Below are 18,442 nucleotides of genomic sequence, written 5' to 3' on the forward strand. Positions count from 1 at the left end.
AGTGTGCCTTTGAGATTTATAACAAGCTGCTTTTTCCAGACATCAGCCTCTACACCACAGTAGCCTTTAAAATTTACTCTTTATCAATGGAGAGGGGCTGTCTATGGAGGGAAGCAGACCAGGGGACTTAGAGTCACTTTGCACTCAAGGGAATTGGTCAAAACCCCTCCTCTGGTGATCACAGAGCCCCTGTGACTGGGGTGGCCGAGGCAGTGCCTTGATTAGCCATCGAGTGCCCCAGGCGCTTGCTAAAATGGTTCTACCAGGTGTGGAGCGATGGCAGGGGGTCCGTTGGCCCTCTCCCCCCATGTCTTAGCTTGGCTCCCTGGTTTCCTTGGCAGCTCTTCGTGGCATCTTCCCTCCTTAGTATAACATTGTGAAGAGCAAGATGATATCTATTTTTAGATGGCTGTGTTTTTAAAACTAGATTGACACACTTTTTTTTTTTTTAAACTAGGACCCCTTAACTAATAGCACCAGTTCAGATTCTTCAGGGCTTCCCTGGTGATTCAGCGGTAGAGAATCCTCCTGCCAATGCAGGACATGGGGGTTCTATCCCTGGGTTGGGAAGATCCCCTGGAGACTCTTCAGGTAATTTCATTGTTAGTAACCCGATATTAGAATGTGTTCTATATTACTCATTTTTTGTTGTTGTTCCAGTTGAGACAGAATCTCATCAAATCCTGACATCTCTCCTCAGGAGAGAATGTCATAGGCCAAGGGCGTGGGTAGGGCTTGAGGAGAGAGCAGTTATTAAACAGAACTCTCTCTGTGTTCATTCTTGTATTGAAGTTAAGAGGCAAGATGATTGGCAGTGGGATTCCTTCTCAGGATCACATCTGCTGCCACATTAGTTAATATCAGCACTTTAATCTGAAGGATGATACTGTAACTTGATTGAATTAATTCACTTTTAATTATCGATAGCTGTTTTATTTAATACCTTCCTACATACTGGGGATCACTGTAAACCTCTCAGATGACTTGTATTTTTGTAGCGCTACGAGATTTATTTACATCCCTATAAAGAGAACTGGATGTTTGCTTGAACTCTGGAGATATACGTGTATATATTTGTTATGCAGTGTTTTGTACTTGATGTCAGTGTACTTGGACTGTGATAACCCTTGTGCACTGGGTGGCAGGGGCCCTGAGTGGTTTCTCCCAAGAAGAGCTCACATGGAGACCCGAGTTCTTCCCGAAAGCTTTTTGTTGTGGGAGATCTGCTGCTAGGACCTCAGGGATGGGACCCGGTCCGTGTTTAAGAGCAAATTCCTCCACTCTGAGATGCCACTCGAGAACTCTGGAGAATGAAGGACAATCAACTTCAAGAGTGCCTGGTTTCTACCAACTGCTGGAAAAAAATTCCACAGGTAGCATTCCTGCACCTCTCAAGGATGCCGGTTAACACCTGTCCTTGAGGACTCTGCTGTGAGGGAGAACTTGGTTGGGAAAGCTGGAGCAACAGCTCTGAGCTGTTCACAGGGGCAGGTGGACTGGAGGGCTGGAGCTGCTGCAGCCAGTGTGGGTCTGAGGGCTTACACCCACGTGTCTGCACCAGGAGAGTCTGGTTTAGCCTCTGGCTGCTGAGAATGCTCACTGAACTGATGAGTCCTGGGAGGCCCTGGTTGGCTGCCCACCTCCCACCCCCAGAAGACCAGTCAGTACTTCAGGGAAGCATCCAGTGAAATACCAAACACCTTGTGATGAACTTCCACTGGAGGTCAGCATCTAGAAGAAAAAAGTCAATCCTTTGCCCAGTTGTTTCATATCATCTCTGTTGCTGGACTTTGACAGATGTCCTGCCCACCCCTTTTATTTCCTGTGGGTTAGCCTTCCCAGGTAGTGGGATGGAAGAGCAAGAAAGTCTGCCCTTCGCCACATGAACAGCCATTGACCCGGAGTGGAGGGTGTGTGGGCAGTGAGTGGCACACGTGTGTGGTTTCCAGCTCTGCTGACAGCGGGGGCTCAGAAGGGCACAGAGTGGGGAGGGTCCACGACCCTTAGCCACCTGCCAGACTGAAGGCCAGAGGCAACTTGTTGTAAAATTAGGCGCGATCTTCACTACCCATGCCCCTTCTCTTTTAGACCCATTCACCGATGAATGGTCCCTCAAGGCTGAAGGATCTGTTGCCCTCAGCGGGGCGGAGCGCTTACCCCTCCAGTTTCTACAGCAATCTCAAACCTGTGGTTTTCTCAGTATCTATCGTGTGAGCTACTGACGTGACCTCTTCCTCCCTCTGATTGAAAGCTCACCCAGCATTTCTGGATTATAGAATTCTTATGTCCTGCCTTGTTACTTTGGGAATTTTGAATTTCTTTGCTTTTGTTTTTGAGAAGTAACCTAAAAACTTCCTACAACACTAAATAAAATGGTACTGGTACTACCTTTCAAAGTTTTGTGTTTGTGGTTTTGTATGGGTGTGATAAAAATTTCTGGCTTCCTGCAGAATCTCTCTTAGGGGGTGACCAGTGTTTCTCAGCCCATGAGGGTCTCTTGCCTGGGTTCCTGCTGCTGCCACTCTATCTGGTGCCCAGGGGCCCCAGTGCCCTTTCTCCTGCGGGGGTTGGGATATCTCTGATGACCTCCCTATGACACAACCCATATTTTGGGCTGGAAGGGACTCTAGCATTTATCAGCTGAACATTGTTTGAATTTCCTGTCCCTAGTGATACAGGCTAACACCTTTTCCTTAAGCTGAGCAGAGGAACAAGCCACGTTCTTGATTCACCTCCACCCTGCACCACCCTGCACCACCCCCCCCCACCACACACACACACCTCTTCACCCCCTCTTCACTGATTTCCCAAAGAGTGAAATCCTGACCTTTGGAGCTTCGTTTGAACTCACCCTGCGTTCAGGACTGCCCAGATCTAGGAGCCAGGTCTCTGGTTCCACAAGTGTAGCTCATTCATTTCTGAGTAGAGGGGATTATGGCTGTAAAAGACTCCTCCTGAGCTCATTCTACTAATCTCCAACCCTTCCCCGAAGAAGTGAGAGGTCTGCCTGCCTCAACCCAGGGTCCCAAGCTCTCCGAGTGGAGGGGATCCTCTTAGGGATGAAAGTCACACTGTAGAGGGAGAGACGCAGGTGGACCCGGGTCGCTTCCAGGTCGGGTGGGGGAAGCTTCCTGAGGGCCTCCCCGGTTTGGGTGGAGGGGTCTGTTACCCAACCGGATGTAGATGGTGGAACCACCGTGTAAAATGATACAAAGCTGGTTTCTCTTAAAACATACAACCTTCCAGGTTTGTCCAAACAATCAAAAAGCTCTCTGGAAAGGGTCTCCAAGGAAGGAATGTTTGTACAAATGACCCCCAACTCTCCCCTGAGATTCATCTCCCTTGCTTTTTTCGGGGGGCACCCTACCTACCTCCCCATGGAAAACATCACAGGGTACCGTTCCTACTCTGACCACAGCCAAAGCATCAGCACCATGCACATTCCCAGCCCTCAGACCCTGCCTCTAAGCTGATCGGAGGTGCCATCTTTTGGACTCTGCAGTCTCCCCATCCTGAGAAGGTGGAAACAATCTCTTTGCCTTCAAGTTCAAAGCTCTAAGCTGAGCTCTGTGGGGCCAGCGGTTCACAAAGCCACGAAACCTTCCAAGGGAAGATGTCCTCATGTGGCCTTGTGATGTTTGACTATCTTACACACACCCGTATCCTGAGCCCTAGAAACAGTCACCCTGGTGACACCAGCAGGTCCTCAGAACTGAGAGGAAGCTGCTCCGTCCTTGTACATCAAGTGCTCATTTCAGGCTAAAACTTGACCACAAAAGGAAGGCCTGTTTGTTGAGTTCCTGCATTTCACTCAGCACTGCTGAGCATTGTTTCCAGTTCTCATCAAGGTAGATAATATCTCCATTGTGCAAAAGAGGAAACGGAGACTTTCAGAGGCATCAGAACTGGAGTTTGCCTGGGGTCCCAGAGCAGGTAGTTAAAAAGGATTTGAACTCACCTATCCAACCTGGGGTTCTAGAACAGGTGTCAAACTATGACCTCACTCTTGTTCATGTGGCCCTCAAACCAAGGGTGATTTTTCCTGGCAGTGCTCTAGTAGTCCAGGGGAACGACACTGATTGCACTTTCACTCCTATGGTCCTGGATTTAATCCTTCATCAAGGAACTAAGATCCCATACGCAAAGAAAAAAAAAACCCAACCCCAACAACAACAAAAAAACAAGGATGATTTCTCTTCTTTTTTTTTTTAATGTGGGATGAACCAGTCTAGAGATCAAATGGCCAGAATGACTGTAGTCAACAGCATTGCACTGAATACTGGAGATTTTTACATTTTTTTTAAACAATCAAAATAACAATAATTCGTGACGTTCAAATTTCAGTGTCTACACAATTTTATTGGGATACAGCTGAGTTCATTGTCTATGTCTGAGTAATTGTCTATGGCTGTGTCCATCCTGCAAAAGCAGACTTGAGTGGATAAAACAAAAACTTTCGAATCCACCAAACCTAAATATTTGCTTTCGGGCCCTTTTAAGAAAATGTCTGTGGACACCCAGTCTAGGATTACTTTGGGGGGCCAAAGAGACAATATTCTGAGTGACCTGAAATACTGGAGGATGGGAACAGGCAGGGAAAGTGGAGCCCGTGACCCAACCCCACTCAAGCAAGGCCCTATAAGCCATGGCTCCTGAGGAGGGAATTTCCGGTGTGATTGAGCTCTAGGCCTGTGGCCACCTCCTCAGAGTTGCCAGGTGCCTTTGTTCCTTGGAGATGAAGAAACCCAACACAGTGATCCTCAGCCAGGGGGAGGGAGAGAGTAAACCACAGGAAAAGGGAAAGTGAATATGAGCGAGGGCCCTGGTCGTGCCCTGGACTGAGGCTGTCACCACTGTTGTCAGAGGAGAATCAGCATCTGCTAAAAAGCTGAGATGACCAGGACCTAGTCAGAAAAGCTCCAAGGCCCAGGTTGGCGAGGAGAGTGGGTCCTCCAGGCTCAGAGTGAAACTGGGTTAGAGAGTCATCTGAGCTGGAAGAAGCCCGGGGTGAGGCCTTGAGAGAAGCCCAACCCCACCTCCCCCCAGTTACTCACTCCAGACTAAAAATGATCCTGCCACTGAGGAATTCCATCTATGTGTGGCCTCTGACAGGCCTACCTAGGACGGGTGTCCACAGGAGCTGAACAGCCTTTTGGTGTAACAGGCGTTCCTGGGACACAGGGATGAGACAGCCAGGTCATTCCTAGGGAGACTTGTAACAAAGTCAGACAGGCAGACCACTGACGAACACACACATGTAACCAGAGATGACAGGCCAGAGGCCTTCCATCAGCCTTCCTCTATGGCCTCCTCTCCAGAAAGAACTCTGGCCTCGAGGTCAGAATTTCACATCTGGACCACGTCTGAGGCATCTGTTCCAATGGCCTTCACTCCTCAGTAGCTTTCTGCTCTAATCCAGCCCATCTGGGCAATCAGCATTCCAAAAGCTGATGTACCAAGTACCCTGTGGGCTCTGGCTTTAGGGACAAGAAACATGACTCCAGCCTCACAGGCTTGGGGAGGAGCTGGGGAGAGGGCTTTGAGAAGCATCTGTTAAACAGATCATCACTGTCACTGAAGGACACTTAATTCTTAACCCGGGCCACCTGCATTGCAGGCAGAGTCTTTACTGTCTGAGGCACCAGGGCAGCCCTAAATCTTAGTAGAGTTTGTATCTGAAGGAAAGGCACCAAGGATGATATGTACGTCCTGATTTCCCAGAGGAAGACAAATTAATTTCCTAAATAAATGGTTTTCTTCGTGAGAACGTGAACCTTAGACTTGCATGTCTTAGGAGAGCACGCCATCTTCTGGCCTGGGTCCTGACTACCTCCCTGCCTGTTTGCGCCTGAGGGTGAGGCTCTCTGAGACCATCACACACTTGCAGCTGGAAGAGAATTACCTCTCGGACCCCTGGAGTTGCTAGCTGTGTGTGTACTCAATCATGACTGACTCTTTGGGACCCCATGGACTATAAACCTGCCAGGCGCCTCTGTCCATGGGATTTTCCAGGCAAGAATACTGGAGTGGGTTGCCATTTCCTCCTCCAGGGGATCTTCCTGACCCAGGGATTGAACTCGAGTCTCCTGTGTCTCCTGTATTGCAGGCAGATTCTTTACCACTGTGCCACCTGGGAAGGCCCAGAGTTGCCGGATCATAAAACTGCTCTTCCACTTTACTATGAGAAATGTCAGGGAAAGCAGAATTTCAGGGCTTCTGTCATGGGTAGATGACTCTGTAGTGAAATCCCACTTAAAAAAAAATGCAGTTAAGTTCACGATCTGCACAAAACTGGGATGAGCGGCGTCGGATACTGTTCTCTATGGGAATGTAAAGACATACTCCCAGGGCCAGTTATATTCCTTTTAGGGACATGTTTACCCTCCCAGTTGGAGGAGGAAATGGCAACCCATTCCAGTATTCTTGCCTGGAGAATCCCATGGACAGAGGAGCTTGGTGGGCTACAGTCCATGGGTCGCAAATAGTCGGACACGACTGAACGACTTCACTTTCACTTTACCCTCCCAGTAAGGATGTCGATTGCACTGTCTGAAACTAACATCTTCTAAAATCTGCTAATGCCAGAGACTGCCTGAAATTCTCCAAGATCAAACAGAGAAGCAGAAATTCCCCACATACTTTCAGCATGGGCTGTGATAACGCCCGTCTGTTTTCTTGGAGTCAGAGGGACTGGCCACAGTTCTTTGTAACTTTAACTCAATTGTCTTATTTTTCAAACATAATTGATTCTAAAACTTTCAAGTGTTAAAAAACATTTATTTATTTATGTATTTATGCCACACCACATGGCTTGTGGAATCTTAGTTCCCTGACCAGGGATTGAACCTGGGCCCTCAGCAGTGAAGGCACAAAGTCCTAACTACTAGGCTACCAGGGAATTCCTGAAAACCTTTATTCTTGATGAGTGCAATTGGGATTTACTTATGAGGAAACACATCCTCTTTGCTGACACTTATGTTATATTCAAACATGACATACAAAATCTCTCATTTGTGAGCTTGGTTTCTGGAACATTACTAGAGGCACATTTTTGCTTGATTCTTTGATCTATACTATATCACGTCAGGAACTTTGGAGCTAGAATCTTGGAGCATCTTAAAGCTTAAGGTTTTAAAAACATCTCAATTTGCTTAAATTCTTCAGACTGCCAAGGGCCTCACTAACCTCCATAGTTTTTCTCTCCAACTCCCTTAGACATTTCTTGCCTAGTCTCTGGAAGTCTCCCAGGTTGTCACTCTGCAAAGAGAGGAAACAACGTGCTTGTAGGGAAGCTGCTTTGGAAAGAACACAATTTCCTGCTCTCTCAATACACTACTCTCCCTTTTAGGCCACAAATTTTGTACTATGGCCAGAATCAACATTTATTAAGGGTCCGTCTAGTCAAGGCTATGGTTTTTCCTGTGGTCATGTATGGATGTGAGAGTTGGACTGTGAAGAAAGCTGCGCGCCGAAGAATTGATGCTTTTGAACTGTGGTGTTGGAGAAGACTCTTGAGAGTCCCTTGGACTGCAAGAAGATCCAACCAGTCCATTCTAAAGGAGATCAGCCTGGGATTTCTTTGGAAGGAATGATGCTAAAGCTGAAACTCCAGTACTTTGGCCACCTCATGAGAAGAGTTGACTCACTGGAAAAGACTGATGCTGGGAGGGACTGGGGGCAGGAGAAGGGGACGACAGAGGATGAGATGGCTGGATGGCATCACTGACTCGATAGACATGAGTCCGAGTGAACTCCGGGAGTTGGTGAGGGACAGGGAGGCCTGGCGTGCTGCAATTCATGGGGTCGCAAAGAGTCGGACACGACTGAGCGACTGAACTGAACTGAATTGAAGAGAAAAAGGAGAGTCGGCGATACCCTTGGCACTTTAGAAAGAATTGTTTGTGGCTGGCAACAGTTTTTTGTTTGTTACGCGCGTCCACAGCGGTAGAAAGCTCACTCAAGAGTAACCCCGAGCCTAGACAGCAAACCTCAAACTAAGTACAGATCGCGGCGAATCCGAAGATACAGTCCAGAGCAGGAACCTCCTTTCCTCGATCACGTTTCTACCCGAGTCCGCGGAGGAACGGACCGGAAGCCGCGAAGGTATCTACAGTACGGCTGTTACGCTGGCCGGAAGAGGAAGGTGCAACCCTACAAGACTCCGCTCCTACTTCCTGTTTCGGCACAGTTGCTGCTGTGGGCGGTAGGGGCGGTTAGCTGCCTGGGCTCTGGACCGCTTGTGCGATGCCGGGTGGAGGCCGCTGTCCCGATTGCGGCTCCGCTGAGCTAGTGGAAGACTCGCACTATTCCCAGAACCAGCTGGTGTGCTCCGACTGCGGCTGCGTGGTCACCGAGGGCGTTCTTACGACCACCTTCAGTGACGAGGGCAACCTCCGAGGTACCTGTGAGGGCTTTTCTTAGGCCATGGATACAGCCTGGGGCGATGGAGGGATTGACGTCAGATGCTTCTTATCTCTTGCCGTCTCCCTGTCATGAGCACACTTAGATATGGGAGAAAACAGTGAAAGTGAACGAGTGAACTGCAGATCAGGGGCTGCCATTATCTGTTTTCTTAGCACCATATCTGTTACATGTAGTAAATGAAACAGAGAGAAACAAAGTTCCACTGAATTTACCTAATTTGCCTATTTGGAAGCATTATATCAATAGGTCAGTGTTGTGCGAATGCGGGAAATACTACTACCCCGAAGCAGTTTTGAAAACTAATTGGCAAAAACTTATTTTTCTTTTTTTCATTTGTGTTCAAAGTCCCTGACCAGTGCAGCCCTCAAAATCTACAGGCAGGAAAATTGCCTGAATTGAACGTACAGGCGGGGTGGCTGGAAATTTGGAACACTTGGAACTGCTTTAATGCTAGTCCTAATCTTCTAAAGCTTTCTGTGTATTTGGTACTGCTTGTGGTTATAGAAAACCAGATGGACCTTTTACCTGCAAAGATGAGCACCTTCTGTGAGCTGGGGAGTGGATACCTGATGATTTGGATTCTGCTCCCTGGTTTTGTGTGGTGGGAGGGCAGGGGTCCATGAATAGAGACTAAACAAGCTATTTTTTGTCCATTATCTTACAGAAGTAACATATTCTCGAAGCACCGGGGAAAACGAACAAGTTAGTCGAAGCCAGCAACGAGGTGAGAATCAACCTTTTATGACACAGTGGCTTTAAAGAAAATTCTCCTTATGGTCCAGCTCGTCTGCTTGTCTTTTCTGTTTTCAGCATGATTATGTAAAGGTAGAGAAGAAGAGAATGGTAATTAGAAATAAAGGATTGAGGTGGTTCTAAGAGAGGTAGCAATTAGGTGGAAGGTTTAAGTCTGCTTGGGTATGTTTGAGGTAGATTCGAGGAACCCAGGTCAAAGCTTGGTCACAAATCAACTTCCAAAAGATGAGGCACTGAAGCGTTGACTTCTTTCCACAAATGTCTTTGTGCTTTTCAAATGGCCTTACCAAGTGTCACTCTTATCATTGTAGAAAGGTCCATTATTTGTGCATGTGGTATCTGAGGTGAGTTTAACAGAACTTGCTGGGAGCTCCTTTGACTCCTTCACATATAATATCATGTCATCTGCAAACATGATATGAAGTGACGTTTTTACTTCTTTCTAATTTAGATTCCTTTTAGTTTTCCTCTCTGTTTGCTATGGCTAGACCTTCCAAAGCTCTGTTGAATAAAAGTGACGAGTGTGGGCATCTTTGTCTTGTTCTTAATCTTATAGGAAATGCTTTCAGCTTTTCACCATTGAGTATGATGTTAGTGTGAGTTTGTCGTATATGACCTTTATTATATATCCAGACCCACATTCTGGAGATATTATTATTATTATTGTAAATGGATGTTGCATTTTATCAAAAACTTGTTCTGCATCTATTGAAATGATCATATGGCTTATTCTCAGTTTGTTCATGTGGTGTATCACACTGATCTTTGCATCCCTGGGATAAACCCCACTCAATCCAGTTGTCTGATCCTGTTAACATATTGTTGGAAATGCCTCTAACTCCTGCCGTGGGTTTTCCTAGGTCTTCGCCGAGTGAGAGACCTCTGTCGAGTGCTGCAGCTGCCACCAACATTTGAGGACACGGCAGTTGCCTACTACCAACAGGCACACCAGCTCGCTGGCATCCGCACAGCCAGGCTGCAGAAGAAGGAGGTGCTGGCTGGTTGCTGCGTCCTAATCACCTGCCGGCAGCGTAACTGGCCCCTGACCATGGGGACCATCTGCACTCTGCTGTATGCAGATCTGGATGTGTTTTCTGGAACCTACATGCAGATAGTGAAGCTCCTGGGGCTGGATGTGCCATCTCTGTGCTTGGTGGATCTGGTAAAGACCTACTGTAGCAGGTACCTGCCTGGGGGAGACACGGGGGTGGCATGGGTTCAGACCCGAATCCTTTTACTTCCGGCTGTCTCTTTTTGACCAAGTCCATTCTACGAGGATGGACTTCTCCTCCTATGCCTGGCGCTGGTCGGGTGAATCCCATTTTATGTTTCTAGAATGTTGTATCATTTTCAAACCCCTTCGCTGTCACGGCAGCCTGATGCTGTAGGAAGGTTAAGTATCAGCTTTGGCACGGGGCTTCTGGGTTCTACCACTCAGGCCTGCTTGACTAAATGCCACAGCCCTGCCTCAGCAGGATCACGTTGTGTGTGATTAGAGCTGAAAGAGTATGAGCAAACTGACAGAGCTGAGTTAGAAGTTAATTTTTTTATTTAATAAGTAGCTGTGTTCTTTTCTTCTTGTTCTGACAAATATGGTAGAAAACAAAGGCTGTCAGTGTCGAATGACCTTGAGTTTGAAGCTTGGTCACTTCTAAGCTGGATGACTGTGGGCAAGTTTTTCGACTCTTAAATGCACATAACAGGCTGTTGAGTAGATTAAAGAACATTTTGTAAAGCACTCACTCAGAATGATGGCTGATGGTGGGGGCGGGCGGGATTGTCAATAGACGTTAGTGCCCTTCTGCACTCTCTTGCCCTTCACCTCTCCTGCAGGAGACTCTCCCTGATTTCTCTTGGTACCTGAATAAAGTTGCTACCCAGCAGGCTTGTGTGTTCCCGAAAGAATAGCATAGCTTGCCTATCTTCTGTGCTTTGGAAGAGCTGTCTCCCTGAGGTACTGAGACCAGACCCTCATTTTGGTTATTTCAGCTTCAAGCTGTTTGAAGCCTCCCCATCTGTGCCAGCCAAGTACGTGGAAGACAAAGAGAAGATGCTGTCGCGAACACTGCAGTTGGTGGAGCTGGCCGATGAGACGTGGCTGGTGACTGGGCGGCACCCCTTGCCCGTCATCACCGCCGCCACTTTCCTGGCTTGGCAGTCCCTGCGGCCTTCAGATCGGCTGACCTGTTCCCTTGCCCGATTTTGTAAATTGGCGAATGTAGACCTGCCCTACCCCGCTTCCTCCCGCCTGCAGGAGCTGCTGGCTGTGCTGCTGCGGATGGCCGAGCAGCTGGCCTGGTTGCAGGTTCTGAAGCTTGACAAACGGTCTGTGGTCAAGCACATCGGCGACCTCCTCCAGCACCGCCACATGCTGGTCCGCAAGGCCTTTCGGGACGGAACAGCTGAGATGGACGCCGGGGAGAAGGAACCGCAGGGCCAGGGGCAGGGGCAAGGACTGGGAGACGGGGATGTGGGGAGTAGCTCTTTAGAGCTGCCTGTGGGCAAGCGGCCTGCCAGCCCCGCCCTCCTCCTCCCACCCTGCATGTTGAAGCCCCCAAAGCGAGTCTGCCCCATCCCCCCTGTCTCCACGGTCACTGGAGATGAGGACATTTCTGATAGTGAAATCGAGCAGTATTTGCGTACCCCTCAGGAAATTAGGGACTTCCAGAAGGCCCAGGCAGCTAGACAAGCCGCCCAGAGTGTTCCGAACCCCACCTGATGCACATTGGGCATTGAGGGCGCTTCCCCTCATCTGATGACTTGCTAACTGGCCTGACACAGCCAGAGGAATCACTGTCCACAAGCCTTCGGGTGTTTCCATTCTCATTTAAGGGACCCAAGAGGGGTTGTGCATCCCAGAGGTGAAGTCAGAAGGAGCGTGGGGACGCCCGGGTTGGAGAGAGTCCCATCCCTTGGTCCAGGAGAGCGGCTTGCCTCCCTCCGGGTTCTGTGGGCTGGCTTTCTCTCGGGCTGTTGGGGCAGCGTCAGGGGCTCTTCTGCTCCCGGATTGGATTGGATACACGGCTGCCGCGGGGCTGGTGGAACCTATGCTGGTGTGGATCGTGGGTATTCCCAGCGTTACCAGCCCTCAGAGGATGGGAACTGAGCAACCCTCGGCCGTGTGTGTTCACAGACCCTGTGGGCTTATGTGTACAGTGTTAAAGATCCTCTCTCATCACAAAAGGACCGTGGGTGGAGGAGTAAGGTCATAGCTCAAAGGGCTTTGCAAAATTTTAATATATTAAAACAAGAGGCATCTGCTAGAAAACATTCTATTGTATAAAACCCGAGCTTTTAAAAACATGTTTTCTTTGGCACTTTTCATCCCCTCCCTCCCCTTTCCCCAGCGTATTGCAAAAAGCTCTCCAGTGCTAAGGCATTGGCGGGGTATGTAAACAGCAGCCAGCATACGTGGAAGAATAATATGAAGCTTTTTTTTTGCCTTTTTTTTTTCTTCTAATATTGTCTGTGCAGCAAGCATAAATAACAGGATCCATCTCAGGGCGTGTGGGTTTTCTCGCTTTCCCCTGTCTGTCTGCTCTCGCCTTGGTGATCAGGCTGGAATGATATGGAGACTGGGCTGAGTTTCCCTCCACTTTGATCGTGTGCTATAATCAAAGGCTGGTGGTTGCTCTTTAGGTTGGGGAAAATATGAGTGTTGGAGTTTAAAAGTAGTGAAGGCACAGGTCCCAGGTGATTCGCAGGGACCCTACCCTTTGCCTTGGGGATTTGGTTTGGGCTTCAGTGGGGCGGGAAGCTGGTTTTATTTTTTTGGAGGTTTCTGATATGGACCTAGACATGATGATTCTCCTGTCTGGCCTCATGGAGGTGGGGAGGCCTCTTAGTCCCTGGGAGGTGGAAGGCTGTGCCATTAACAGTAATGCTTTTCCAGCACCACCTGAAGCCTGGCAGCGGCGCCCCTCTTCAGAGCGTTTTTTTCAGTAGGACTAGGTTGGAGGCAGGACTACCTTCAGCCCCAAATCGAAGTACTAGCTCTGCTGTCCTCCCCTGGGAGTCAGCGTCTTACGTGTAAGACCTTAGCTTTGTCCTGAAATGCCTCCTGAGCCCTCCCATGTGGGTCTTGTCCCGGTCCTGTGGGAATGGCCTCCAGCCCTAATCCTGTACCCCTCCTTCCACTTGCCCCCTCCCTTCGAGAGAGCTGGTTGGTCCCAGCTGCCTTTCACGTGGCCCGCCTTCTCCTTTTGCATAGTTAATTCCAAAAAGCAGCACCTTGTTCCCTCTGGCTTGTCCTGGTCACCTGGCTCATCTGCTAGGCTCCCTAGTTAGCCAGAGTCGGGGTGGGAGAGAAGCTCTGGGGTGTGGGCACAGAGGGGAGACTTCAGAGGGCGGTTAGGCGAGAACGCCTCACTCAGGCTCCATCACAGTGTTCCCAGTAAGGCGGATGCCGCCAGTGAGGCGGGTGTACCTTAGAAGGGGCCCGCCCAGCTGTCCCCGCCACTCTCGGTCGCACCGCAGACCGGCAGGACTTTAGCCCGCAAGCCTGGATGGCAGGTGCTGCCGAAAACCGGCCTGGGCCGGGACGGAAACCTACCCCGCCCGCGGTCCAGGGATTGTCTGTCGCTACGCCGGGGAGGCCCGCCCCGTAGTGGTGGGCGGGCGCCTTTCCCTCCCCCGGCCTCCAGGACTACAGCTGGAGAGCCCAGGTGCAGCGAGGCACCTCCACTCCAACCTGGGGGCGTACCGATCGACGTCTCTGGGGCGCCCCCCGCCCCTCCGCGAGAAGCGGGGTCAGGAGCCTGCACGGCCCACTCGTGCCGAAGCGGCGCCCGCGCCCACCCTAGACGGTGGTCTCGCTTTTCCAGAGGCCAGTCTTCATGCAGCCGCCGCCGGCCGCCTCCGCGCCGCTCGAGGGGACGTCATCGTACTTGCCGCCCTTGGGAGCGCCGTTGAGGCTGGCCGAATTGAGCGGGTACGAGCGGCGCTTGCTCTCCTTCTCCAGCGCGCCGCCCCGGAGGTTGTCGCGGCTGGCGCTGCGGCGCTGGCCCAGCCGGCCGGCCTCGGGGGGCGGCGCTGCGCTCGTGTCGCTGCCTTCGGACAGCGTGAGCGCGGCCTCGCCCTCGAGCCGGGGCCCGGCGCCCGGGCTGTGGCGGCTGCTGCCCAGGTAGCTCTCGGACGGGCTGTGGTGCGGGCTGCCACTCTCGCTTGACTGTAGCTCGGCCGCCCCGGCCGCGCCCCCGCGCAGCGCCCGGAGCCGGTTCTTGCCGCCGGCCTCCCCCGCGCGGTGCCCCTTGGCGCGGCTCTTGTGGCCCCGGCGGCCGTGGTGCAGGTTGTTGGGATGGCGCTGGCCGAGGCCGGCCCGGGGACCCGGGGGCTCGGGCTCCCCCTCCCCGCGGGCCGCCGCCTCCGCCTCGCATGCCTGGCTCTGCGCCAGCTGCAGGTTGGTGAGCTTGCAGGGCCCCGGGGGCGGCGCGTGGCCGCTGCTGCCGCTCGGGGACGACTTGAGAGACGGGGGTCCTTCTCCGAACACGGGGGACCCGTCTTCGGGGCCCGCAGGCACGGCCCGCGGGGAGGCGCGGGATCCCGAGGCCGGGGGCCGGCAGGCGCGCCAGGAGGCCCTGACGTCCCTGCGCCTGGCACAGTGGTGGGTGAAGACGAAGAGACCCAGGGCGGAGGCCGCCACGCCGTACAGACAGCTGCACACAACCCGGGGCAGCCAGCGCTGCGACACCGTCAGCGCCCCGCAGGCCCACGTGGCCAGGTAGAGGAAATGCGTGGTCACCAGCGCCCCCAGCTGGACTCCCGGAGAATAGAGGCCGTCGCCGTCCTCCGGGGGCCCGGGCGTCACCATCCCTGTGCTTCCAGCCGCCAGGAGGGAACCTGAGTCACTCAGGAGGGGGCCGCTGCTCCTGAGCCTGGTGGAACCCCTCAGCTCCTCCCTCGGCTCTAGAGAGACCCGGCCGGTGCCCCCCTTTGGGCTCTGTGCCAGGGGACCGCGTAAGCGCAGCCCTGCGCACAGGAAATAGATCCAGGTGATGAGCAGAATCAAAGCCACCGGGATGTAGAAGGCGCCTAGGCTTGGGCGCCACACCAGCCAGCAGCTGCGGGGAGACACGGCGTGTATGAGGTGGGGCCCCGAGGCCGGGTGGGTGGGGAGGCGGCTCGGGCCACATGCAGGGGTTGGGGCTGGGTGACTGGCTGGGCGGGTGGGTGGTACCCCCCGTGGTGAGGAGTAGGAGGCACCCCGCCAAGCAGGGAGGTCAGTGGCGGGGGCAAGACGCTCACTAGGGGCTGTGGTCCCGGTAGTTGTGGATGTTGACAGCGGCCGTGATGCCACAGATAATGAGTGGGATCCCTCCCGCGATCAGATAGAACCTGGAGAGAGGGGGTTTGGGGGTCAGAGAGATGGGGAACAAGGAGGGGACCTGGTACTCGGAACCCTCACCGAGGGGTCTCCGCCCCATTCTCCTTCCCCGGAGAGTCGTGTTCGAGTTTTTTTTCCAGGGATGCAAGGCCCCTCTAGGGCAGGTCATAGGTCCCTAGGGGATTTGGCCAAGACTACTCTAAGAGACAGAGGCCAGAACTGCTTTCTGTCCCTCTAAAACAGCATGGAACCCAGTGCCGCTCTGGTTCCCAGGATCCCTGCCCAGTGCCCTGCAAAGTTGCTTACTTCCTTGCCGTGGTATGCCTCAAAACCCCAAGGAGGCACCCCCTCCATGGCACTGGGCAAACCTGGTGCCACCTAGGCCCTTGCCTCTCCTGCCTTTTTTTTTTTTAATGGCCACAGGGTCTTAGTTCCCCAATTAGCAACCGGACTCAGGCCATGGTAGTGAAAGCACCAAGTCCTAACCACTGGACTGCCAGGGAAGCCCCCCACCTCCTCTTGTGTCTTGGGAGTGTGATCTCCCAGGACCTTGGACCCACCCTGCATCCACCCTGGGAGAACAGCCTTTGATGTCTTTCCCGCACCCCCGGAGCCCTTCCCCACCGCAAAGCTGACAGATGGAAGTGCCTACCGCAGCATGGGTCGGGGGGCAGGCGGGGCAGCGTCCCCTTCTGGTGGAGGGGGCGCCCTCCAGGTGAGCTCCTTGTGGAGGACGCGGGCCTTCACGCCCATCCAGAGGAGTGTAGACAGCGAAGAGTAGTGCAGGGTGATGCCCACCTGTGGGGTCCAGGGCTGAGGGCTGGGGGGCTGGCCACCCCGAAGCCTCAGCCCCCACAGTGTTCTCCCCTGCCTCCCACGTGCCCCGCCCCCAGCTCCACCCAGACCCTCCCCAGGGTTGCGTCCCTGCTGTTACCCTCTCTACTTCCAGCCCAGGGCTCTCCATGCGCCAGGGTGGCTGTCGTTGCTGCCGGCCTCGGCCCCGACTGTGCTTCCATCGCAGGCCCCCCACCCTGCACTTCACCCCTGCTCCTAGTGTCTCTGCTTCTCACCCCCCGCCCTCCAAAACAAGGCTGGACTCAGAACCGTGGAGCTGGAGCCCATGGCCTACCCCCACTTCCGGCCTGTGTGCCTCCCTCCTCTGTGCCCAGGCTAATGGCACCCATCCTGGAGACCCCAGCCCTTCCTCTGCTTACCGCCTGGCAGACCATCTGGTAGTTGGTGAGCGTGATGCCTCCCGCAAATACGGCAGAGGTCATGGCCATGTGGAAGCACAGGTTCAGCAGCATGTGCCAGCCCTTCCGGGACACATGGATGGAGCTGCCGCAGAAACAGTCTCTAGTTAGTGGACCGCGCAACCCAAGGTCGGGCCCTTGGGCCCTCAAGACCACCAGTAGAGTCGAAGAGAAGAAGGCAGACTTTGGTGTGCGTGCGTGAAACGGGACACCTTAAGCCCCAGACGTGTTTTTCAACCTCAGAACGCTCGCAGGAAATGCTGGGCAGGAGCCTGGGGAAGGGACACTCGCCAGGGCTGAGCGACCCGCTTGGCCTTCCCCGCACACCCGCTCCGCCTGCAGGAGCTCACCTGTGGTTGAGGATGTAGGTGATGATGGTGGAGAAGAGGCAGAGCAGCAGCAGGGCCGTGCAGGGGTACACGACGGGGTGCAGCCCCGCCCCGGAGCCCCCCGCCTCCCTGGGGAAGGCGCTCAGCTCCTGGAAAGACAGGACAGGGAGTGAGCAACAGGAAGCCAGGGGCCGCGAGGGCCCCCTGTGGGGTCCAGCCCGGTCCCCCAGGCCGGTTCTCCCCTCCCAAGCCCAGTCAGCCTTGGGCCCCAACTTTGGCCCTTTGCTATCCGGGTAGCAAAGATGGAAGGGCCACCACATTTGGTCTAGGTGGCATTTCTGACCTGCCTTTCTGGGAGCTTTGCAGGTTCTCAGCCTGAAAATCAGAGATGAGGAAAGAGAAAGAAGGTACTATGCATGGTACAGCCACACACCTGCTCAGGATCCGGGAGTTTGGGCTACGAAGTGTAGTGCAGGAGGTGAGGGGCTGGACAGGGCTGGGCGGGGAGGGGGACAGAGGGCAGACATGCCCAGGTTCATTTTTCACTTTAACAACCCGGGTGTCAGAGCGAAGGATGTGGAGACCCCGCCTGGTGGTTCCTGAGCCATCTCTCTAGACATGGGAATAGAGGGCCTCCCTGTCTATCTTCTTTTTTTCCTTTTCCCCCCCAAAAGGCTGTGGGGCTTTTTTCCTTTTTTCCCCCCACAAAAGGGTCTGGGGCTTCCCTGGTGGCTCAGATGGTAAAGAATCCACCCACAATGCAGGAGCCCCTGGTTTTGATCCCTGGGTCAGGAAGATCCCCTGGAGAAGGGAATGATGACCCACTCCAGTATTCTTGCCTGGAGAATCCCCATGGACAGGGGAGCCTGGCAGGCTACAGTCCATGGGGTCGCAAAGAATCAAACACGAGTTAGCAACTAACATGTTCACTTTCCTGATAGAGGGCCTGAGGACCTCCCTGTCTCCTGCAAGATGAAGAGGTGTGGGGCAGACCAGAGGGACAGGTCCCTGTGAGTCCTCCCCATCACGAGGCCCGAGCAGGCCACCATTCTTTCCGTATTTCCCTGTGGCCCCAGGTGGTCAGGGTGCCCCGCCGCCCTCCACCCCCAGTGCCCACTCGGCTCACCATGAGCACGGCCACGTTGCCCAGGTGCTGGCAGTGCAGGGAGCTGACGTTGGGCTGGCTGGAGCGCAGCTGGCAGCCTTCAGAGCGCCAGCCCCCGGGTCCCCCTGGCCCCTCCTGGCTCCACCAGGCCGCCACGGGCTCGGCCCCCTCAGCCCAGTGCCGCAGTGAGACAGCCACCGGCTCGGTCAGGTTCCCCACGCCGCAGCCACCTAGGGTGGGAAGGGGAGGGGGGTCC

The 18,442-nt window shown here is 53.4% G+C and overlaps 2 protein-coding genes across 2 annotated transcripts in view; one reads left to right on the plus strand and one right to left on the minus strand.

Annotated features, from left to right (window-relative positions):
- Nucleotides 1-8,244: 8,244 nt before the first annotated feature.
- Nucleotides 8,245-12,360, plus strand: BRF2 (BRF2 general transcription factor IIIB subunit). Its single transcript, XM_068971659.1, has 4 exons — nucleotides 8,245-8,398; nucleotides 9,089-9,148; nucleotides 10,038-10,359; nucleotides 11,167-12,360. Exons 1-4 carry the CDS (start codon nucleotides 8,245-8,247, stop codon nucleotides 11,894-11,896), a joined length of 1,266 nt encoding a protein of 421 aa, XP_068827760.1. The 3' UTR covers nucleotides 11,897-12,360.
- A 157-nt stretch (nucleotides 12,361-12,517) lies between these two features.
- ADGRA2 (adhesion G protein-coupled receptor A2) overlaps nucleotides 12,518-18,442 on the minus strand; it is a 36,110-nt gene continuing 30,185 nt past the window's right edge. Inside the window, exons 14-19 of the mRNA XM_068970604.1 lie at nucleotides 18,208-18,416; nucleotides 17,103-17,230; nucleotides 16,714-16,837; nucleotides 16,152-16,297; nucleotides 15,421-15,510; nucleotides 12,518-15,236 (exon numbers count right to left, since the gene is read on the minus strand). Of these exons, the coding sequence (XP_068826705.1) occupies nucleotides 13,976-15,236; nucleotides 15,421-15,510; nucleotides 16,152-16,297; nucleotides 16,714-16,837; nucleotides 17,103-17,230; nucleotides 18,208-18,416 (1,958 nt within the window). The 3' untranslated portion in view covers nucleotides 12,518-13,975. The remainder of the gene's footprint in view (nucleotides 15,237-15,420; nucleotides 15,511-16,151; nucleotides 16,298-16,713; nucleotides 16,838-17,102; nucleotides 17,231-18,207; nucleotides 18,417-18,442) is intronic.

Source organism: Capricornis sumatraensis, chromosome 4 (genome assembly GCF_032405125.1).
Source record: "Capricornis sumatraensis isolate serow.1 chromosome 4, serow.2, whole genome shotgun sequence".
NCBI lineage: Eukaryota > Metazoa > Chordata > Mammalia > Artiodactyla > Bovidae > Capricornis > Capricornis sumatraensis.

Bases quoted from the DNA above. Each gene is read 5' to 3' on its own strand.
- BRF2 (XM_068971659.1), top strand. From the start codon at position 8,245: ATGCCGGGTGGAGGCCGCTGTCCCGATTGCGGCTCCGCTGAGCTAGTG. The intron at 8,399-9,088 runs GTACCTGTGAGG...ATTATCTTACAG, and splicing joins TGACGAGGGCAACCTCCGAG to AAGTAACATATTCTCGAAGC. The intron at 9,149-10,037 runs GTGAGAATCAAC...GGGTTTTCCTAG, and splicing joins TAGTCGAAGCCAGCAACGAG to GTCTTCGCCGAGTGAGAGAC.